At 31.7% G+C, this 25196-nt stretch overlaps 1 protein-coding gene across 4 annotated transcripts in view; it reads left to right on the top strand.

Moving 5' to 3' along the window:
- Positions 1-2658: 2658 nt before the first annotated feature.
- Positions 2659-25196, top strand: part of LOC145313385 (uncharacterized) — a 66108-nt gene continuing 43570 nt past the window's right edge. For 3 of the 4 annotated variants that reach the window (XM_080152748.1, XM_080152749.1, XM_080152750.1), the window contains exons 1-9: positions 2659-2740; positions 4124-4238; positions 5981-6108; positions 8647-8722; positions 9490-9539; positions 11250-11299; positions 14700-14736; positions 22117-22163; positions 24680-24738. In XM_080152748.1, coding sequence (XP_080008874.1) covers positions 2696-2740; positions 4124-4238; positions 5981-6108; positions 8647-8722; positions 9490-9539; positions 11250-11299; positions 14700-14736; positions 22117-22163; positions 24680-24738 — 607 coding nt within the window. In that variant the 5' untranslated portion in view covers positions 2659-2695. Of the gene's footprint in view, positions 2741-4123; positions 4239-5980; positions 6109-7717; positions 7885-8646; positions 8723-9489; positions 9540-11249; positions 11300-14699; positions 14737-22116; positions 22164-24679; positions 24739-25196 lie in introns of those variants that run through there. The other variant, XM_080152751.1, reaches the window with a different exon arrangement.

Here is a 25196-nt window from a genome sequence, read left to right as displayed (position 1 = left end):
TGCTGATATCATCCTTGTTTAAAATATGTTTACATATATCCTTAGTGTTGTAATTTTAAGCATAAGGTTTCTCTTATTCTATTTATAACTATTTATATAACACAAAGTTACATAATTTATCTTACAAAAATATTACATTTTAAATTTTTTGACCAACTTTAAAAAAATCTGAAGTTACTATACTAGAGACAAGATCTATGTAATCATAATATATGAATAAATATTGTTTTGTTTATCTTGAAAGATCTCGCTATAATTTTCCAATTCTGAGAAGCTTTCTATACGTCTGGTTTGGTTTTTGGCTATATTTCTAGACTCCCAGCCCTCTCTTTTAATTCAAAGCTTTTAGATGTTAGGGAATTGTAGAATATACTGATCTTACTATTCTATAAATAAAATTTTAAGAATGGTTTTCAACCATTACAGTCCCCGGGAATACGACCTTTATTCTCCAACCTTCTGGTTTCTTGTAGAATGTTATAATAATCACCATGGAAAGGGAAGAAAGCTGGCTGTGCCAGATCGATACAGCCCCCAATATACATATGATCATTCTTCTATGTATATACACAGTGTATGTATACGCAATATTCTCTCAATATATATCAAAGAGTTATTATACATACACAGAAGTTATTTTTATATAATCTCATTGTTTTCATATGTTTGCATCATTTTAGGCAAGTGACATCTGTGCAAAAAGATTGTTTCTACAGTGATTTCTTAAATCTTAAAAGTATTGAAAAGTTAAGGAAAATGAAACAAGGAAAATGGTTGAATAAGTGAGACCAATGCAACCCCTTGTGGTGCATGCATCTGCCCTTACCCCTTGCAATCTCATGATGCAATATCATATAAAGGGATGCTGCATGGGGGGGGGGGGGGGTAAATATATGGGATGTATACGTTTTAGCTTCCTATAAAGACTTTAGTCTAATTGCTTATATGTTGGTTGTTAAGATCATTGCAAACTTTTTAAAAAATAAACATTTCTTGAAATATTCTGTAAACAAAATTCTTTGTGAAAAGTGATTTTGAAAACTACACATGTTAATTATTTTCATTATCAAGTTTATTTTGAACAGTCATTAGATTATTGTTAAAAGAAGGTGTATCAACTTTTTTTTTTATGGCTAGCCGGTTCTTTTAGTAAGTAGTAGATGTAAAATTATTCATAGAATTCAGATATGCAATCGGTTTTTTTGTAGACCTCTTATTTTTTAAGTTATTTAAGTTTTTTAAAAAAATAATTAAGTCGGTTTTAAGGTACTAAAACGCAACAAAATAAAAGAAGAAAATGGCCAGTAAGAACAAAAATAGTAAGATCTTTAATTTGACACCTTACTTTTAAAATTCTGTTGAGTAATTATTGAAAAAATCTATTTTTTTAACCTCGGTTTAATAAAAACTTTAGACCTAAATATTTTCTCAAACAGACATAAAAAACATGGGTTCATATATACCTTTAGAATCAGAAAAATATTACGAATCCATTGTAAGCAAAATTGAAAAAAAGTAAAAAAATATAAAAATATAAAAATGGCCAATTGTATTTTTTGTTCTGGCAACACTATCGTCTTCCCTTTTTTACCCCCTCTTTACCCCCTCTATACCCCCTTCCCATTTTTATACCCAATTCAAAAGTTAAGACGTTGCCTGTACAATATAATATGATATTTTCATATAATTCCTTTTATTGTAGTTTATATACTATATTGTAAACTTTTTTTTTTCAATTTTGCTTACAATGGATTCGTAATATTTTTCTGATTCTAAAGGTATATATGAACCCATATTTTTTTACTTGTGAAATGATAAAATTGAGTTCAAAGTTTTTATTCTCGTGGGTTTAAAAAAATCGATTTTTTCAATAATTACCTGACAGAATTGAAAAAGTAAGGTGTCAAATTAAAGATCTTACTATTTTTGTTCATAATGGCCATTTTCTTTCTTTTTTTGTTGCATTTTAGTACCTTAAAATCGACTTAATTTTTTTTTTAAAACTTAAATTACTTAAAAAATAAGAGGTCTACAAAAAAACCGATTGCATATCTGAATTCTATGAAAAATTTTACATCTACTACTTACTAAAAGGACCGGCTAGCTATAAAAAAAAAGTTGATACAACTTCTTTAGATAATAAACTATGAAGTTGAATAAATATATGTATATTTTAGAAAATCTAATATTAATCGATATATAATTAATTGGATGTTGTAACAGATTTGTATGTACTCTAATAAAGTGATAATTACAGCTTGCTAAATATAGATACCCTTCATCCACCTTCTTGACCTCATCCCCTCCCCTCCTACTGAACGAACTGACCAGTGAATGTGGTCCATATTAGCTACCTAAATTAACTACAAATTTTCGCCAGTCAATACATCAACGTATTCCAAAGCTATTTTGATATTTTAATATTTTTACCGCTAGTACTGTTTATTTCTTTGTGTGTCAATATCATTCTAATCACTTGACAAGTGTCTTTATGTTTAATGTTTATCAAAGATAACAAAGAACCAAGTGATTATTTCAAAACGATTGTATCTACGGAAACTATTCTTGGGTTGTTTTTATTGTATATTTATCAAAAAGTTGAAAATAAATCCAAATATCAATACATTGTTAATATGAATTATTTTTATTTATGTTTTCAGAAAATTTTCATTTATGTTACTAAAGAAAGCTAAAGATGGCCGGTTGGGGGGTCCCTAACATCGACAGCACATTTTCACAGGTAAGCTGGGGATGGCATGGGGGGTATCTAACATCGACAGTACATTTTCTCAGGTAAGCTAGGGATATGTTGGGTGAGGGGGTGGGTCCCTTACATCGACAGTACATTTTCACAGGTAAGTTGGGGATGTGTTGTTGGGTCCCTAACATAGACAGTACATTTTCTCAGGTTAGCGAGAGGTTGGTGGGGGGTCCCTAATACCAACATAGACAGTACATTCTCAGGTAAGCTAGGGATAGGTTGGGGGAAGGGGGGGGGGGTCTCTTACATCGATATTACATTTTCACAGGTAAGTTGGGGATAGGTTGGGGGGACTCTAACATAGACAGTACATTTTCACAGGTAATCTTGGGATGTGTTGTGGGGTTCCTAACATAGACAGTACATTTTCACAGGTAAGCTGGGGATGTGTTGTGGGGTTCCTAACATAGACAGTACATTTTCACAGGTAAGCTGGGGATGTGTTGTGGGGTTCCTAACATAGACAGTACATTTTCACAGGTAAGCTGGGGATGTGTTGTGGGGTTCCTAACATAGACAGTACATTTTCACAGGTAAGCTGGGGATGGGTTGGGGGGTATCTAACATAAACAGTACATTTTCACAGGTAAGCTGGGGATGGGTTGGGGGTCCTTAACATAGACAGTACATTTTCTCAAGTAAGCTTCAAGTTGGAGGGGGAGGTTGTCTAACATAGACACTACTTTTTTTCAGGTAAGTTTTGGATAGGAAAGGGGGGGGGTCCATAACATAGATGGTATATTTTGTCATGCAAGCTGGATGGGTTGGAGGGTCCCTAACACTAACATTACATTTTCACAGGTAAGCTGGAGATTGGTTGGGGGGTCCCTAACACCGACAGAACATTTTCTCAGGAAAGGGTTGGGTGGTGTATATTCATAACATTGACAGACATTTTCTCAGGTGGGCTAGGGGGCGTACATCGACAGTACACTTTAAGCAAGTGGGTTGTTAGAGTGTCTTACATTGACTGTACATTTTCTCAGGTAAGTAGAGATGTTAAAGGGGTCCCTAACATCGACAGTACATTTCAGATATGATGGATTGTGACAGGAAGGTACATTATCAGTACATTCTAGCAGGAAAGTTAGTAGTGTCTAGGGTCCCTAACAATGACAGTACATATTATTAAGCTGGATGTGTTCAGGGGCCGGGCTTCATTGGAGGCCTTCGACATTGAAAATACATATGGTCAGATAATGGTTAAGGTTTGGCAATACCTTACAAATGACCGTCATGGGGCGGGGAGATTTATGTTAAGTACCAACCGCCCCATAAAAAGAATCAGACATTACCACCTCAACAAATTTTCTAGAAAATGTGTATTTGTAATGACAATTGACAATTTGTTTTTGTTTTCAGTTATCAAAAGCAGCAAAAGATATAAGTTCTCACCTTGGCTCTGGAATACAAAACGTTGCTGAAAATCTTGAGGACGCTTTCATTCAGTTTGGATCTGATACTGCACATAGAGCAGGTAGGGTAGATTGGTACGCACGTTCTATTAATAATCACGAAATATAAAATGTATAAGAAAGAAAGTAAGACTTCAGTGTACATATGTAATTCGTGGATGAAGGTTAGTTAAGTATTATACACGGTTCATGTGAGATATTTATAGAGGAAGGGGACACCGGGATGTAAATTATCCTGTAATTCAAAGTTTATAAACATGCTCTCTCATTTGTTGGTTTCTTTTGTTAAATGATTGTTGGGTTCAAACCAATAGTGTTTAAACTTTTCATACATCACTTTAATCTGCATAAGTGGTTATGTAGGCAGGTTTAAAACCTTCAATAAAAGTAATAGGATGTTAATCGAGTGTGGGTGTGTAAAAAGAGCACATTTAAAAAAAAAAATTATTTTTAAAACTTAAATTAAAGATGAGGGTCAACTTCCCAGAGGCCATTAGAGGCGTATCCGCTATAGTATATAAAAATACTAGCGGCTTCGCCCCTAGCCTCTAGGGGCTTTGCCCCAAGAGATGATCAAAAAAAAATTAAGGTGAAATTCGTAAAAGGACCAAGGAATTCTTCTGCAAAAAAAGGACCAAGGAAATCTTCTGCAAAAAAAATAAAGGACCAAGGAAATCTTCTTCAAAAAAAACCACCACAGGACCAGTAGGTATATACCCTGAGAGTAGAATCCAATCGGTTCAGTGGTTACCGAGATCTTAAGCTTCAGACGGACGGACGGACGGACGGACGGACAGACGGACAGACATCATTCTACTTTGTATTATAGATAAATATTTTGGAAGCCTAGAATTGTTCGTTAGTTTGGTAAGAGTAGATTCACAGGGATAGAATGTACATTTAACATTTCACCTTGCATAGTAGGATGAAATTGACTTTAGTTTAAAATTCATATAAAAGTTAAAGTTTAAAACTTAGATACGTTGATATACAGGTATTCTAGGAAATGTGTATTAATCACATGACTTTATACATTTATGAATATTTCAGTACTTCATAAAACTTTTAAAAGAGAAATAAGAAGTTTTATTACATCATAAATGTATTAAAAACAGTGAGATGAACTTGTGTAGTAATTAATAGTACATCATAGTTAAATTTTCAATGATAACCATTTGAATATTAATAATGTTCTTATAGGACATAACTCATGAATTCTTTTCAGTTGTAGAAACCTAATGAACATATGAAGGTCTCTTGACTGGTAAATACTAATACTTAAGAGAATTAAGGATTATCTATTATTTCATATGATCCCTTATGTAAGATATATGTTTATTTAATGGAAATTGACAATTTGTTGTCTTTGTAATTAAAGTTTAGCTCTTACAATATCCAATGTACTAAAGCGCCAAGGCAGGTTTTAGGCTTTTTAAAGGTAGAATGGGTACGTCACCCCCTTTGGAGATTTAAACTCCAGAAAAAATTGTTTCTCACAAACATTTTTTTCAGTAAAAAGGTGAGAAAAGCCTTCTGATTGTATTGTAATTTTTTTTATTGCAAATTCTAATGTCTTCTATCGTTGTCATGCATTGTTGATTATTGTTATCTAGCCATGTCTGCCTAAATAATAAACTAGTAACGACATTCTATGTTACCAACACAAGTCTAAAAGGTTAGCTAATATAAGAGAAGTTGCTTCAGTTTTAACTTCTAGTACCCCAAGTCTAAGAGCGCTTAAAGAGCGATAACGAATATTATACCCCTTGTTCTATCCCTTCTGTTAAAATAAATATAATACTAGGTTGTGTGAGTCGTACCAGCAGTACATCAAGTGAAGAGGAGGGGGAGATTATTGAAGAGGGGGATTCCGACGACGATTTTGTCCACCTGCAAGAGGGCTCTGAAAGGGAACGGATATTTCAAGATCAGGTAACCATAGCACCTCATATTTCTCAGTCCCTCAATTCAGATATGGTGTCAAAAATTTCTCAATCCATGCAGTGCATCTTGAGGGAAATGAGCGAAGAAGTGGGAAAAAACCCCGCTAAAAAAGAGGAATAAACCATCATTTTTATGACGTCATTTGGCTGATTTTTAGACACTTTGTCCAGTTACATTTATAGAAGCGTAAGCTACTCTATAATGAAGTTTGTCTATCCGTGTGTCCATCTATATGTCCGTCTAAATGCCATGTAAGAAAAAAATTTAATTTTCTCAGACGCTATAAAAGATAGAGGTATAAGCTGTTGGGCATATTTTACCTTTTGTTATCATTAGCAGCCAGACCGATCCTTGAATGCTTTTTAGCTGCTACTACATTTTACATTTATTTACTATTTCTCAATGATTGTCTCCTAAACTTTTTTTGGTCCTCCCAATTAACAGTCATTTTTTATTATTTTATATGGTTAGTTGTCAGTTCAATCCATAATTGTCCTTGTTAAATCTAGATTTTGACCTTACTCTGTCTGTGTTCAGGAATTACTAATTTAAATTTGAATACAAAGATTTGAAATGTGTTTTTATACCTTGCAAATCACACATCAGATTTACCATAGTTTTGGGTGCGAAGCAGTTAGAGGCTTACAAAGTCAATATAGGAAGAATTCACTGATAATAATATTATTATCAAAATTGTCTTTGTTCATTATTTGCAGTAATATTGATTATTAGTCAGTGTGACCATAATAAAATGCCAACGCATATAATTTCTTATCTTTTTTTGTAGTGAAAAGTATGTTATCTCTAATTGGCCCCCAATTCTAGAATAGTTTTACAAAAAAAATCTATTAATTCCCTAAATTCGGTATTGATTTCTGTCTGAAAAGCTATACCGTCTGCTTTGACTAAGAAGAACATTTCTAGAAATATTGATAGCCTTACCCTTCAAAGCCTATAATTGCATAATAAACAAGGCCTAGCTTTTCCTTATGTGTTCTATAATATGTAATAACACCCGATAAAATAAAAGTCATTTAATTTAAAGTTTTTCAACAATCATATCTACCCAATTATCTTATTTTACGAAAAAAATGAAACATAGACAGACATGTTGGATTCGATTAAAAATAAAATTATTATTATTAAATTAGATATACCTGTAGAATTAGATGTTAGGAATTTAAATTTCAATTTATGCACGATTTATTGGATAAGGTCAATGGGTTTTCATTTAGACTTTCTTAAAGTAGCAAAAGTTATCAATTATGATGAAACTAAAATGTTTCTTAACTTAATGTTGAGTACATCATTGTTTTACCTTCCTTATCTTAAAATTGTTCTTTAGATTTATTCCAAAATAAAAAAAATATTTAAATTATGTATTTTTACCTTTTGTATATTTTAGAGTTTTCCTAATGAAGCAATTTTTCATTTTAAAATTCAATTGTTTTTAGTTGATAAAAAATATTTGAAACATTTCAATTTCAAAGTATTTTATTAATTACAATATTTCATGTTAAATTTACCCTGCAATTTTTTTTTGCATAAACCAATTCCATATTTGTTTTAATATAAAATATTAGTATCTCTATTCAGTTTAATCCTGCTAGCCTACAGTTAAATATAGTGAATCATATATGAACAAATATTATCAGCTGTTACTGTTAATTTCAATGTCATTATTAATGTGAAATTGAAGTATTGAAATTTTTCTTTTGAATTATAGAAATATAAACAGTTATTTTAAGTTGAAGCCTGCTTTAGGTTTGAAATTTTTTACATGCAGGACGTGTTTTATGAGACTTAGCTTCAAGAAATCTATTTTTTGTTAACTGATCCTGATCCTGTCATACAGACGGACGTATGAATGGACAGATTGGCCCAAGTTATACAGTAGCTGGGCTCCTAATTACTTTTTGCAGTGAGATATCAGTTCAGTTTTTTGGGGCTAAAAACACAGTAGACAGTTGCAAATCATTTCTATTCTTCAATCTTTGATCACACGCTTTTTCATTTTTTTTTTTTTAGGGGGGGGGGGGGAGGATGGATATTTTTTCCGGAGCGATTTCTTTTCTTAGCGAAATCCTACAAAACACACAGGCATATGGACACATACACAGACAGAGAAAACGCCTGTTACTCTTACATACAGATTAATTTTGTCAGCTTATTTTTTTTTATGAATTTCTAAGAATTTTATGAGTAAATATAAAAGAATATTTTTCAATAAAAAAATATACGGGTATGGTTGATTTAATTTTATTTTAAGATAGTCCATACATAATTCGTATTTATCAATAAATAATATGATGCAAGACACAGTTATAAATGTCTCTTACTTAATCTTACTTCTCTCTTATCCTTATCTCGCTTTGTAAAGATCAGCGGCATTCTGCGCTCCACAGCTGTCAAATCTTATTCGTCATAACAACAACAAGTCAACAATTAGATATTTTTCCAATAAAGTTTAAACACTTAGCAGCCAAAATTGAGCGGCTTTTTGAAGATTTTCGGGTGCTGTTTCAGGGCAGGGGGCCTCCTGAGTCTATGGGGTGTGGGTCCTCGGTAGCACCGCATACTGAAAACGATAAATCACAGGCAAGTAAAGCTTTTTTTCTCTAACTTTTCTGTAAGTTATTAGAAATTGGATCGACTGTAAATTTTCTTGTCTCAAAAATATTAAAATAACGTTGCTGATAACTTGGGGGACTTTTTTCTTGATTGGGTAGTTCAAACTTGGAAGTGTCCAGTGCTCATCAACCAGTAATTTAACTTTACGCACGGATGGGTTAATATTTATCAATCTAAGTAAAATGTCTAATTCTTCAAGATCCATGTTTGTTTGATTAATGAAATATTTTCATTGTGTCTTAATTTGTTATTTGTTACGTACGTAACTTCTGAATTTAAGGAAGAGTCAAGTTTGAAACTAATTTTATAGAATAATTCTCTTATTTGAAATCTAGACATATATTAAAACCAGGGTGTCGGAGCCGTATAATTTTGATGCGGCTCCGGCTCCTACCGTAAAATTAATATAACATTTTAGTTCATTACCTATTGAATTTGATAAAATGAAATAAATAATATAAAATATTTTGCTTTTATTTGATTAAAGCTATATAAAAGTAGAAGGATGTGTGTCTATTTGTTAAGTAATAATAGTTTTTCAGTTTATTATATGGAAATAGACCGTTGCCAAATTATAATACTACTTTAAAAAAATCATTTTTAACGAAAAATACGGCTCCGGCTCCACCAAAAATGTTGCTGCTCCCGGCTCCGGCTCCGAAACACTGATTAAAACCATTAATTAATTAAATCACTGATAAATTAATCTAATAATATTAATTTGTTTAAATTAGGAAGCTATGATACGTGATATGTGCCAAAGTAGATTGAACTTTATCAACAGAAAGGTATGTATTTAAACTAGCAATTAGACTTTAATTCTATTCATTTCGCGGATTTTTAATATATTGAGGATTTTCGGCGCTTTGTCATACCTATAAATTGGGCCAGACCACCAAAATTATCCCCCCAGCCCCTTCTTAATTCCTTATAATTAATTTCAATAAAAAGATATTTTGGCCCCCTGAGGCTTTATTCCTTCGGGGTACTTTCCCTGCGGCTTTTGTGTAACCCCGATTTATCCTAACCTCACATAAAAAAGGGTCAAATCTAAGTTTTTCTCTATAAAAAAGTTTGTTTGCGGTCTTATGTGGAAATATCAGATTTTCTTATATTGTAATCATATGAGTTCCTCAGTATTTTCAATAATTAGAATGTATTAAAGTAGGACACCTGTCATGCTCAGGAAGGAAATAATGATAATAATTACACAAAGAATTAGATTTTATGTTTGTCCGTTAAGATCTCCTAACCTTAAGCTCGTACCTTTCAAGTGCTTAGCTTAAAGTAAGACGATAAGCTTTTACAGGTAAGATCATTTCGCAATTTTATTTCCCTAAATGATATGTTAGCGATATAAATGTTCTCATGTATTAGGATAAGATACAACCATAGGCTGTCGGGGAATGTTTTAAGTATGTGCTCAAGCTCATGACATTAGATTTAATTTAACTTTGTGTGACCTTCTTAACTTCAAAACAGAAACTTAGCCATGGAATATGACAGGTGTTCTAATTAATTCCACCGTAATAAACGTATCTCAAAATTAGGGTGTTGATATAACATAATTATCATACCTATCTTTAATTTGATGAAATGACTCGAATCGACTTTTCCTAGAATTAAGCTAGCTCCATACCATATTACCATTTGAACTTCCTTCTATTCCTTTACATGAAAATACTTTTTATGAATTTTATACCTATTCTATTTTATATCTGTGTATGATGGAATTCAAATAGATAATGGCGAAAGAATATATACTTTTTTTTTTACTCATTTCTTATCTAACTTTACTTACAATAGTTAATTAAGTAACAATTAAAAGTTCAATTTTTTTACGCTTTGTTATCAAGACAAAAAATGTTTAATGTTTTTGCTATGTCATCGTTTTTATTAGAAACGTAGATATATATGAATAAATACAAGTTTAAAAAACGATTATGTATTGACATTGATTAGGTATTTTAAAACCTACTTAATGATTTTGAAATTTTTATATAATGTTGGCTTAACTAGATATTAAGTGAAACAAAATCAATTATTTTCGCAATTTTTCTAAAATAAATCACGAAACCTATTTATAAATATTTAAAAAAAAATTACGATTCATATTTATCTTATAGTATAACACCTGTCATAATAGGGTAAGTTTGGAATTTGTAGAACTTACATGATTTTAACAAAGCATATATGTACTACTAGCAGCTTCGCCCCAAGAAGCTCTAGTTGCACTTACGAAAGGGGGGGGGGGGCTGGGGGGTAAAGCCTACCCCGTCCCCATTTTCAAATTGAGTTTTTGAAAGGAAAAGTAAAAAACAACTTTATTGTGGGCGGGGGGGGGGGGAGAGAATTTTTTATTTAAAAAATAATAATAAACCTTCCATAGACCTATAAGAAGCTTTACTGTAAAGGAGAAACATATTGGTTCAGCGACTAGCAAGTTCCTTCGCTACAGACAATAAAAAGCGTACTACCTAATAAATGTTTTTTTTTAGAAAATCTGTGATGAATGTGGAAATTGTTTCTGTAAAAACTGCCTTCCAAGGTAGAAACATTTAGGTATAGTCCCTTTCGTGGCAACGCCCCTTAAGGGGCGACACGTCGTATTTTTAAAATGGCTTTTAATGGGTTATTTTAGGTTAAGTTAGGTTATATTGGGTTAGGTGATTTCCCCGCAGGGTTAGAGCCCCCCGCAGGGGCTATAAATAGGGGAAAAGCTACTGTGAAAATATGAAAAATCGCCCCTTAAGGGGCGTTGCCACGATAGGAACTATACCAAAACATTTTAATTAACAAGGATTTTAACAATCATAAGTAGCACAACAAATCTTAATAAGAAAAGGTTAAAAATCGCGTAATTATCATTACAATTATTTTTTGTGTGTGTGTAGACATAGTTTCTTGGTGTTTGGGCTTAACAAGTCTTGGTGTAGGACGAGATACTTTTGAGTAACCACCAGCTCAAGCTTCACGTTCAAGTACATTATGACTTGACCCGTTGTCCCATGGAAGCTAATCTTTATTACTTCACCCTCGCCGAGTATTGGAGCTTGGCACAAGGGTTGTACTGATATTATGTACTAATGAGTATTTATGTTACTCATTTAGCTCCCTTCTAACACAACCATTGCTTAAAAAAAAACCTACCTCTTTTCTTTTTAAAGTATTTAGAATTTTTATTTTGAAACTTAATTAAAGATCTTTAATACCTACAGAAATGTTGCTTCGATAAATAAACCAACTATAAAAGAAAATTGTTAAAAGACGAATGAAAAGTAAAAAATCTTTTATAGGTATTGTTATCTTATGCTCGCAAAATATTCCTATTTATAGATTTCTTTTCTTGTTGAAATAAAAGAAATTCCTATACTACAAATATTATATTATGTATTTTCATTCAAGTGCAGAATATTTATATTTTATCTGACATAAATAGGGTAAGGGGGGGGAAGTTTCGGTAAGGGGCTATTCTCGGTAATTTCGACCTACCTTCATTAAATGACCTTTTTCTCCATGTTCCTTTCAAATGACAGAAAAAAACATAAAAGCAAATTTGTTCCTTATTAAATTGCCTACAAAAAAGTATAAAATGAATTTTTTGTGAGATGAATATTAAGGGTACTTATTGGGTCTCAAAGTCGGACGAAAAATTTTTTTTTTCCAAACATTTTTTAGTAGGTGTGTAAAGATCGACCTACACAAAAATTGGTAAGACCTAGAGCTGATCTGAAAAACTTTTTGAACTAGAAATTGCCCGCTTTTTCCAAATCCGTTGAGAGCTTTAAAATCGGGTTAATATTTTTTTCAAAAATGACCAAAGTTGGCGCCGGGGGAAAAATCGGTAATTTCAAAAGAAATTAAAATTCAACTTTTAAGGTCATGTTTTCATGTTTTCTTTTGTCAAATCTATTATTCCATATGGACTTTTTAAGAATTAGGCCTAAAAACGAATAGAACAGATAAAAAACAAAAAAAAATTAATTTTATTTTTTGAATCAAAATTTTGCGAGGAAAAAATCAAAATTTCTGGTCCTTTGAAAAAAAAATATTTTTGACATAGGAGGAATAGTCCGATCTTTATGAATTTTTTTGTGGTTAATCCCAATCACCTATACTAATTATTATTTATTACGCTTGTTTGGTCGTTTGGCCTTTTTTCATCGATTTTTTTAAGGTTAAAATGTAGTCAAGATTTTTTGCAAAGATGACACTTTTGCTTCAAATTCAATTTTTGAGGTCAATTTTTAATCAATTTTCATGTTTTTTGGGCTAAATCTATAGTTCAATGTGAGCTTTTTTAGGATCAGGCCTAAAAAGTAATAAAATACGTTTTTTTCTTATATTAATTTTAAGTTTTTAAAAAAAAAATTTTCGAAAAAAAAATCGAAAATTCGCGTCTTTCAAAAAAATTCATTTTTAACATAGAAGGAATAGTCCGATCATTATGAAACTTTTTGTGGATAATCCCTATAACCTATACTAATTATGATTATTTATGTTCGACTGGCCGTTTGGCCGTTTTTCATCGATTTTTTTTAGGTTGAAGAAAATCAACGATATTTCCCCCGGTGGTGGGGAAATATCGGTAACTTTTTTGCGGTCAATTTCGGCCAACTTCTAAAAGTCCTAGGATAATGTCCTTTTAGGACCTGATAGTCCTTTCCGTAAGCTTTCTACTGGTCTTGGTTTCATTTGAAAATATTAATATTTACCCCATTTTTTTTCAAAAAAACCGAAAAAAAACCGAAATTTCCCCCCCCTTACCCTATATAAAAATATTGTCTTTCACTTGTTTAATTCTAGCCAAATTTTCCTCTTACTTTTAGAGATTTAAGGTTTAATTAAATTAGGCCCATTTATTAAGATTTGATTACGATATACCATAGAAGGTGAATTTTTACAACTCTTAATTCAAAATGACGTCTAAAACAATTAAAATCATTATGAAATTGTTTTAATTGTTCCATTTAAACGCTTTGCATAAAAAAAATATTGTAAACTAAGGTTAAATATTATTTTTTAGAAATCCTGAAACATTCCTAATTCTTTCATTTAGAAAATGAGAAAATGCGTAATAGTTGCATTACAAATTGCAAAAAAAAGGCAAACCTGTTTCTTTAACTGACATGTACTAATATAAATGTATATCTATTTGTAAATGAAAAGTTTGTTTTTATCAGCCCATTATTTACTATTTTGTTGCATCTTTCTCGTGTGCTTGCCAAAAAAGATAATGGAAATCCGCAACATTTAATGGAAATGGCAGAGAAAGGAATGCAATCTTGTTTTCTTTGTTTCAAGTTTACATTTATCTTAAGATTTATATTACCACAGACCCGGATTGGATTTAATCAGATTTATAAACTGTTAAAAGCTATGCTTTTCTATATTTAGATTTGATCCCTCTTAACGGGTAGCTCTTATAATCAATTTAGATATGTTAGAAAGAATTTACGTATTAAAACTTAGGATTATTCTATTTACATACCTATCATAATTACATACAATTAAGATGTCTATATCATCTAGCTGATTTGTAAAGATATGCTTTTATGGGTGTTGTCACCCTTCTTTAACTTTCAGTTATACTATTATTTTCTGCTGTATATTTATTCTATAATTTGGCAAGACCATTCTAAAGTTTTGCGAAAATATTAAAGTTGCGCCTATTTTTCACGTTTAATTTTAAAGGAAAACATAATAACATCTATAGATTGCAGAATTTCACACTTGAAAAAATTGGGAAAGTTCTGAAGATTCATGTTGGTCTTCTATTTTGATAATGTTCAATATGAAATCTAGAATATAAATTAATCTGAATTTGACATAAAGCATATTACCTTTTCTTGCAGCATATTTGTAATATATGTACACCACTTCATTTAAATACCATTTAATTAATTCTGCATTTAAACTCTTTTTAAAATATTTTAAAATAATTTCAGAGAATCTGGGAATTCCAGAACTTGCTCAAGATGTAAGGTAACATTTTATACTTCCTACTTTAGTTCTGCATTCACACCTAGTTTCAAATCTACACAGGTTTGAAAATGATTTTATAGTATCTTGATAAACAGTAGGTAGGTAATTAGGAATCGTTTTAATTAAAACTAGCGAGTTAATAAAATGATACCTACCTACCAAAATATTAGAATAAATATTAGAAAATGAACGATATATTAATTGATATACATTCTCCATGATGATAAACAATTTTACTCATTCTGTAGATTAAGACTTTGGTTAAAAGGTTTGGACATTACTAGTTTGTAACCAACCAAACAAGCAATGTTTATGAGCCAAAAAAAAAGAAAATTTAGGTAGTGTACCAGCATTATATATAGTCCAATGTCCCCTCACTCCCTGAGATTTTAATATGAATTAAAATAAACCTGTATTGTAAGCAAGCAAGATGTGATTGCATGTGAGAGTGGGAAGAGGAGAATTAAACTAAGATTAGGGTTTAGGTTTTAGGTAATCTCTGTGTTAGAACCATTTCAGTCCATTATATTGCTATTATCACAAAAATAATGATGTGGTAGTTTTAATAGAAAATTAACTATTAAACGATAAGATAAAGTATTGTTCCAAATTTCCTTAAAATAAAAGCTTACCTAATCAGTTCAGTAGTGAGCTAGATCTTAACAAAAAATTACTTACTACTTTACGAAATAGTATTGAACAACGATATAGGTATATATTTTTTTGTACCTACCTAGTATATTATTCATCATATTTATTGTGGCTGCACGGTTGAGATTCGCATAAGCTCTACATTCGCATATGTTTTCTTTTAGATTGGATTTAATTTCTCTTTGAGGGGAGTGCAAGTAATTTATACTTTAGGGTCCAGGGTGACCCCTTCGCAAAATAGCTTAAAACCAAAACCAATACAAAGATTTTTAATGAATTTTGAACCATTGGTAAGCTTAACAGATTTAAAGACTCGCGAATGCACAAAAACTCTTCTTAAAAACTTTCATATAAAGGATATTAACCTAATTAGGTTTAATATTGTATAACTGAGTAAAAGTAGCTGAACAATGTGTAAATTTATGGTATGATAATAGAGTCCATAAAGAAAGTATTGTACTTCTACAATCTGGTGCACTAAGCTTTCTTTATGGTTTTAATTTTTTCCAAGTTCTCCAGGCGGCAATCTCAACAATCCTCTTCGCAATCATTTCAGGAATACAATTTATTGTAACACAGTCAAACAGTTTTTAGAAAGGGTGGAAGGGCTATTGTGTCGATATCGCAATCCGAAGTTTCACATTTATTCCATTTATAAATATCCAATAAAGCTAGAATTTGATATGCAAGATTGTAATAGATTATGCATATTTAATTCTTGACCTATGAAAAATAGACAAATGTCATGATTTCTATGGGATATTCAGATATTCATTATGGGAGGGGACATTGGACTGAAAATTATGATAGGACCCATAATTTTATAATAACATTATCTAACATTACTCGTTGGCTTAAAAACTTTTGGAACTTTTATTGAATTTTGATCTATTGTTTCCAAAGTAGTAGTGCTTAAACTTTTCGGGTATAGTCCTTTTCACGACATCCCTCCATAAGGAGCGATTCTTCGTATTTTTCACAGTAGCTTTTCTCCTATTTCTAGCCCCTGCGGGGGGCTCTAACCCTGCGGGGCCAATTACCTAACCCTGTGGGGCAATCACCTAACACAATATAACCTAACCTAACCTAAAATAACCTATAAAAAGCCATTTTAAAAATACGAAGAATCGCTCCTTATGGAGGGATGTCGTGAAAAGGACTATACCCGTAATGTTTGAATTTTTATACCTCTACAATTGTTAAAATATATTTGATTCTTGCACTACGAGATAGGTGCAATATCCAGACCCCCTTCAAAAATTGGCCCCTCAATAAAATAAACGAAGATTTTATAACTGGAATAAGAAATCAGTCGGAATTTAATATACATAACATTGAATTAATAACTTGTGCTTTTTAAAAGTATATAAGTTAACCAGTTTTTACAATGCTAGACAAATTAAAATCATATTTACCCTTAGATTCCTCTCTAAGAGACAGGTAACTAATCATATTATCATTTAGGAAATTAATTGCAAACCTAGTTATTTTTGCAAACTTTAAGACTTTTATCGTCTAAAAATAGCATAAAAACATTGCATAAACTTGGAAAGGAAGAAAATTAATTAGTACAATAAGGCAGGTATGCATTCATAATACCTAGGGCTTGTACAGGAATTTTCCTTTAGGGTCCAAGAAAAGTTATAAAGTGTATAGTTATTAATATCCACAACTAAATTTTTAAATTGTGTCAGCAAGTTGATGTTAAGGGGTAGGACAATGGGCGATGAATAAATAAATGGTTGAAAAGTTTGCACACTAAAACTTCATGGAGATCAACTTAAGGGTTCAGTGTTTATAGTCCATTGTTTTTAGTGATTTATTTTGTTAAGCTGCACCAACCCATCAAATTCGGTAGCTTATGTTAACCCTTGAATGTTGATATTATTGTCAGAATTTGTAATCTATTACCATTACATTCCTCTCCTAGGACGCTACTGCAGCTAAGGCTCTGCTGCTAAATTTGACTATTGAGATTCCAGACAAAAGAGCATTGAACATTATGCATTGATACCACTAAATAATTGTGTCTAAGTGGATTGTTTTGCATAAATATGGATATTGCACTATAGTTCAAGACATACAGTCATACAGACTAACAGAAATTTCTGCTTGTAACTTTATTCATACAAAAAGTTGTATTCACAAATATTTTCTGTTTTGAACTTTTCTTATTTTACAATAGTATAAAATTCCATAATAAACTTTTTTATTTGTAAGATACTACTTTCCAAAGTTAAAAATAGTTTACATAACTTATTCATACATTCTCTATTTCCCCTCGAGACACCACACGACCTAGTAATACAAAGTTTTGGCCAATATTTTATATTTCATGTTGAAAGAACTATTTTTACTCCCCCACCCTCCTTTTTAGAAATCTTTTGATGAGATCAAATTTGTTTTGTCAAATCCTATGGGAATGCATCCCTCTCCCCCCTTACCACCCGCCAAATTGTAGTATTGCAATTGCAACCCTCTTATGTCTAGTTTTCCAGCTTTAATGTTTCCCCCCAGGCCTCTAATCTATATTCTGTGAGCTATGCCACATGTTTTTCATATCAAATATACTTTTCTTCATTGATCAACTTAGTTATCAAACTATTTGTTGCCATGTTACTAATTTCTACTAGATGCCTTTTTCTAGAAACTTTGGTTGGAGATTTATTTAATTTTAAAACAAATATGCAAAAAGTAAGAAAATTAAAAGCAAACAGCGAAAGGGAGAGAGATGGGAATAGATTTACTTTAATTTAGATTTAAGTTCAGAGACTTTCAAATGAACTTTTTTTCTTTTACCAATTTCTAATTTTATGCAAATTTGCACTTTCTTCCTATTTCTTCACACAATTTAAAATCATTCAATGATTTAGAAAAGAGTACAAAATAGATTTTAAGCACATTTGCCAATTTTTTGTTTGTTGAAGAATTAAGAATAGAATAGGAAAAAAAATAAAACACTTGGCTATTAACTAAATAATTAAGATAAATTCCTTATAATAATTTTATACAGTTTAAGTTAATGTATTTTCAGCAAAACAATGTATTAGAGATTTGATTATTTTGTGATTATGAAACTTTAAACTTTTCAGTATCTGTAGATTTTCCAATAATTCTAAACAGTTAAAAAGTTTGAACCAATTATGTGTTTCTAAGAATGTGATCTATCTGCCCATTGGCGGGACAAAACTTTGAAGCAGCGTTTCGGAGCCGGAGCAGCAACATTTTTGGTGAAGCCGGAGCCGTACTTTTCGTTAAAAACGGCTCCGGCTCCAGATTAGCTAAAAATGATTTTTTAAAGTAATACTATAATTTGGCTACGGTTTATTTCCAAATAATAAACTGAAAAACTATTGTTACTTAACAAATAGACACACATCCTTCTACTTTTATATAGCTTTAATCTAATAAAAGCAAAATATTTTATATTATTTATTTTATTTTATCAAATTCAATAATGAACAAAAATTGATATATTAATTTTAGGGTAGGAGCCGGAGCCGTATTTCAAGATACGGCTCCGCGGAGCCGGAGCCGCATCAAAATTAAACGGCTCCGATACGCTGCATGCTTTGAAGGGTAGAAAAAGAAAAAGAGAAATACTTTTATTTGCTAGTCTGGACTTACAAAGCTTGTCTTCTAGGAACACATCAAAGTTTAAAGTTCTGTGACTCAATACACCTACAGGGTTGTGCTAGATATTCTACCTATAGTTTAGTTTTTAAACAAGAAATATGTCTCAAGATTAAGGAACAATCCTATTTTATAAAAGTAGTAAGGGTTGTAGCTTAAAATTTTGATCACTACTGAACCATTTGAGATCTCCATTTAATGGAAGGTACGCATAGGTTTTAGGCTATTTTTATTTTTTCAGTGGATGCTTTAAACTATTTTTCTGTCCTTCCCCACTCATTCAAATACATAGCCCCTAGATGCTAATGGCGGAGTCGCTAGAGTTACATTATATATAATAGAAAAAAGTTGGGGAAATTTAAACAACAAACTTTAGATTACTTCCTTAATATTTGAAGATTTATTATTCGTTGAATATTTTGAAGTTTAAACTATATTTGTAATATAATCCCCCTATTCTCCAGAAACCATAACTATACAAAAAATCAGATAAAAGAAGAAAAAAAAGCAAGTGAAATAATGAAGTAGATTGACGAAAAGTATAGGAATACTCTCATTACAAGTATGTTGGATATGAAATATTTCATTTGAGTTGATGCTATGCATCTCCAATTAAGGCAAAACCAGTTAGGAACAAGGTTACAAAGAAATAAAACGATTAATTTCTATTATTTAATTTGATTTATTGAAGTCAAGGTTTTCTCATGGCTGTAAAAATCTAATCTAATTAGTTGCAAATGATTTCTAACTTGAAAAAAACTGGGTTATTGCGTATATAAATAGATTATTTTGTGCATTTTTTTGGCTGTGAAGGGCTACCCAGGCCCGCCTCAAATTTTCTCAATGCAAAACAACAATAATCTGTGTTTGGACAAAAAATATTTTAACTTTAAGTTGTAAAACTTTTGCTTAAGTGAAAAATTGTCGTCAATTAAGGTTGCTAATATTGAACCCACTCATAATAATATGCTCATCCAGTAGCAGGGGTGGGGATAGAGTAAAGGTGATGGATTGGATAGGGGGTATCTTTATTTTAGCCCGCTGAGAGTTTCACTTTATTAGAGTACATGGAAATCTGGTGTATGATCCAAGTAATAATACATCCATTTATGGCTTTTAGTTACCCGACATCTGTATTTGAATTTTATAATGCACCCTTCCAGAACTACTGTGGGTGTTGAAAATAGAATGGGAAATAGATTATTGTTGTGTATGAGAAGTTGTAAATCCATCCATCACAGAATAAACTGCATGTTGAGTAATTGGACAATATGCATTCATTTATAATTCTATGGGAAAGGTCAAGTTTTTGTCATGATTTTTTGTCTTGAATTTTTTTTCTTAAAAAGTCCATGAAAAACGAACCCAAATTATAAAAGCCAGAGTTAAACTTGCAAAATGAGCTTATTTTTAAAAAAACATTTTGGGCTAAGAATTGGATGTCTATATAAGAAGATTTGGGTAGAGTCCCTTTCGTGGTAACGCCTCTAAGGGGCGTTTTGTCGTATTTTCACAATAGCTTTTCCCCTATTACTAGCCGCTGCGGGGCCAATTGCCTAACCCTGCTGGGGAATCACCTAACCTAACTTCAAGTAACCCATCAAAAGCAACTGTGAAAATACGACGAAACGCCTCTTAAGATGAGTTGTCACGAAAGGGACTATACCCGAAGATTTAAACAATGCCAAGGATTGGAAAGTGCTTAAAATATTACCTTAATTCTAAATAATTGTAAATTGTTATTATTAAATAAAATTCTCTTGCAATTTAAAAGGGTTTAATAGTTATTTCTCGCATCGTATTATAAACGGCTTTCCGCGGATATAGAATGTACAATTAAAAGATTAAAACTAGTTTTTTTAGCCCCGTGGTGCCGAAGGCACCAGCTAAAAAAACTAGTTTTAATCTTATGATTGAACATTTCTATATTCGTAGAAAACTGGATATAATACGATGCTAGACATAGTTTTTTCGTATGGATGAGAACCGGTTCCTGTCCACCGGATTCGAATGAATACGAGAAAAGCCTTTTAAATTTTAAATAATCTTCATTAAACTTTTTCACAAATTTTAACTTTATAAAAATAAAAAAGGATATGTATAAGAATTTGAATATCCCTGAAATATGCACGAGAAGGCTTTACAGTAATTATTGCAAGTACACAAGTAGTTAATGGTATGCAGCTCTCCTTCACTATTTATAATTGTCTCCAAACTATTCCAATGTCAAAGTAGATGCAATATATTAATTCCAAAGTTAATAGGAGGGAGAGAAAACAATTGGTATAGGCCCATAGTCATTATCTTGCTTTCAAAACAAAGTTAGTTCTCGGATTATGTAATCTGTTTAAAAAGTTGTTTATTCTTTCTAGTTCACAAATTTAAATATATTTTAGTATGGCTTCGAAACCAAGTAATATTTGCTGGATTTGAATCGGTTATGAGCCATACTGAAAAATCTGTTATAGTAACGTTACGTATTATAGGCAGTCAATTTTCCACGAACAATAAAATAAAAATCAATACTAGTTTTTTGGCTTGTGCCTGGAATTAATCTTTTATTTTTTTCATTTTACTATCCGCGAAAAGTTGTCAATAATACGATGCGATAAATAAACTATTCTTTGTTAAGAACAAAGAGTTTTGTTCTTTTGCTAAAGAAAATTATTTAGTTACATCTTAATTTCCGTTTTATGGAAATCTTTCCTTATTTATAGAAATAAAGATTCAATGAAACACAGGGATATTAAGGGATAAGATAATATGTGATAAACTGATATACATTTCCAATGATGATAAACAAAATCCATTTATAGATTTTTGTTTCATTTTTTTTGGTTTTAAAGTTTGGATGCTACTATTTTGGAACCAACCAATCAAGATTCAGTAAAAGTTTTTGAGCCGATGAAGAAGATAACGTGGTTATACTTATAAAACTTTGGGTACTGGGTACCCGTGTAATATACTGTCCAATGTCCCTTATCTCCTAACTAAACTGAAACTGCGTCACTTTCAAAATCCTTAGCTTATTATTTGCACCTTAAGTGTAAAGTTTGAATCCTAGCAAAACGATTTTAAAACAATATATTTTTGTAGGTGTTGGTGAGGCGACCAGGAGAAAGAACCGAGCTCATGAAACTCAGGCAAATACATAAACTTCATCAAACAAAACACTTTTAAACATATAAAGTTGATCATTCATTTCGCCTTCAAAAAAAATCTGTTAAGAAAAGGGCCATTAGTTGTAATATAAAAATGATAACAAGAGTGTATATTTTAAAAAACTTAGTTGAAACTCTTTATCCCCGCCCAATATCACCAATTTATGGTAAAAATACGGAATATTCCCATATTTTAAGTTTAAGGAGGAGATTTATGAAAAAAAAATAATAATTAAATAAAAACAGAATTTATCTTAAGTTCCTTATTCTTTGATGGAGCATAAATTTTGCTCAACCTCAGCTTCGCGGGCTTTACATTGAAGCTTATTAATAGTCCTTTGGGACATCGAAGACAAGGCCATTTGACCTAGTCTTACATAACTAACAAAATTAATCTTATTTTTCTGCAAAACTATTTCTATGTTGTGTTGAAAAAAAGATGAAAAATATTTTTTTGAACAGTGTACCTAGTTTAAAGTCTTTGACATTGCCTGATGTGAACTAAATAGGTTTTGTAATTTACATCTCTACCTATTTCTTCTTGCAACAGTAAAAACAAACAAATTCATTTCGTGTTCTCGTGTGAACTGGGAAATTGCTTTCTCTGTTTTTCCCTTTATAGTTAAACATTATATAATTCCTTTGATTTACCTATTTTACTTAACCCTTACAGATCGGGCCCCAATTCCCACCTTAATAGATCGGGGGGGGGGGGGGGGGCTCAAAGAGCCCCTCCCTCTATCTCGGCTCCTGGTACAGATAAAGACGTAAAATTTTTTTTTGGTGGTTCATGTGTATTTTTAGAGAAAATGACTTTTTCTTGTCATAGCGGCCAGACCGCTCCTTAACCGCTTTTTAGCGGCCAGCCGCTAAATTTTAAAACAGCTGTAGAGCGGCCAATTTTGCAGCTAGGATGACCAAATTTTAGGACGAACTTTTATTTTTCATAACAAAAAAATTATTTTTTCTGATCTTCGCCGAAAAACGGAAAATAACGGAAACCGCAATTTTCGGCGGTTACGGCGGTAAAACGGCGGTTGGCGGCGCAAATTAATATTTTATCTGTTTATTATTGCTCAAGGATTTACCAAAAAAAAAATATAGGTCTCTAGCTGTAATAGAAGCCACGATATTCATGATTTATGTCTGTAGTAAAAGCCGGACAAAAATCGGTCATAAAGTCGGTCAGGGAGCGGTCAAACGGTCATAACACCACTTTTCTCAGAAGGTCATTGATATCTAAGTATTCACCAAAAAAATTTTAGGATTCTACCTTATACACAAAAGTCATAATGTAGAAATTAAGATTTATTTAGAATTTTTTTTATTTTTTTTTGCTACCCAACCGACTTTGACCGGACACCACGACCGACACAGACCAGATATCCTAATAAAATCAACTCTTGCCGACGTATAATTACTAAACTTAAAAAGTCATGAAGTTACAGCTCTCCAACTTACCTACAAAAAAAATGAGATTGAAAAAACTAGAGGGGGGGCTCTTTGAGCCCCCCCCCCCCCCCCCCCCCGATCTATAAGGGTTAAAGACCAAGATTTCAGAATTGCGTGTAATTTCCAAATTTTTGTATTATACACTCTTATACTTGTAGATAGTATTTTTTTACATGGATTTGTTATCTGAATTAGCAAAAAATGTAATATTTTTCTTACAATGCAATGTAAGCAATTCTTAAGCATATTAGTTCCTAGATATTGAGTTACTAGCGGATGCGCTGTTAGCATCTAGGAGCTAGGTAATGAAGGAGCCTAAATTAAGACTTACATTTAAAAATAAAATAGCCTAAATCCATCCCGGGACCAATGTGAAGCTTCCTTGATATGGAGAACTATATCGGTTCATTCTTTAGTAAGATTTCAACGGACAGACAATAAATCTTACTGTATATTTAGAATTATAAATATACAGAGATGTTTTTATATTTGATTCAAACCATTTTGTAAGTTCTTTTGAAAAGAATTATGATTAAACAAAGTTATTTTGGTAATAATTTAGATTACATGTCAATAACAAAAATTTTCATTATAAACAGAAAATATTAATTTGTTTGGTTATTTGGATAAATCCACAAATCTGTCTTAGGAGCTCTATATATGTTGTCTGTCGCATCGTATTGTTGACAGATTTTCGCGGTTAGTAAAATACAATGTTAATTCCTGTTTTGAAGCCCGGGGGATCGAAGGTCCAGGTTGACAAAACTAGTAATCATTTTTGTTTTGATGTTCGTATACTTGTCTGTAATAAGATTTTTCAATATGGCTCTGAACCGGTTTTAATCCAGCGGGTATTAAACGGTTTCGAAGCTATACTAGAAAATCTTTTGTTTGGAAAAGTAAAGTTGTGTTTTAGCACTACCCCACACCCTGTGTTCAATAAAAAACAGGATTAAGCCTTTTCTAACCAACTTAAAGATCCTAAGTAGGTAGACCTAAAAATGTATATGTATAAATTGAAAGATTTTCATGTATTTGATATTCAGAGTGAAAGACTTGCAGAATTATTTATGCCGTCGAAAAATTAACATCAAATCATGTGTAGGTAAGAAATCTATTTCAATTATTTGGGACTAGTCCCTTTTGTGGCAACGCGCGCCCTTAAGGGGCGATTTGTCGTATTTTGAAAATGGCTTTTGATTGATTATCTTAGTTTAGGTTAGGTTACATAAACATTAGGTTAGTGATTGCCCCGCAGGGTTAGGCAATTGTCCCCGCAGGGTAAGAGCCTTCCGCAGAGGCTAGAAATAGGAGAAAAGCTACTGTGAAAATACTAAGAAACGCTCCTTAAGGGGCGTTGCCACGGAAGGGACTATACCCAATTATTCTTATTATCATAGTTATCCGAGATCTTAAGGGATAAGACAATGAACGATAAATTAATGTACATTGTACATACCCAATAATGAATATAAAATAAGCACATCTGTAAAGTGTAGATTAAAACCATTCGTTGAAAAGTTTGGCAATCAGGATATAACAAAATCACCCAAAGTATTTCAG

The sequence above is a fragment of the Acartia tonsa genome, chromosome 3 (assembly GCF_053477335.1).
Source record: "Acartia tonsa isolate MP-2025a chromosome 3, ASM5347733v1, whole genome shotgun sequence".
Taxonomy (NCBI): domain Eukaryota; kingdom Metazoa; phylum Arthropoda; class Copepoda; order Calanoida; family Acartiidae; genus Acartia; species Acartia tonsa.
The sequence above is the reverse complement of the archived record's forward strand: the minus strand, read 5'-3'. Positions and strand labels throughout refer to the sequence as shown.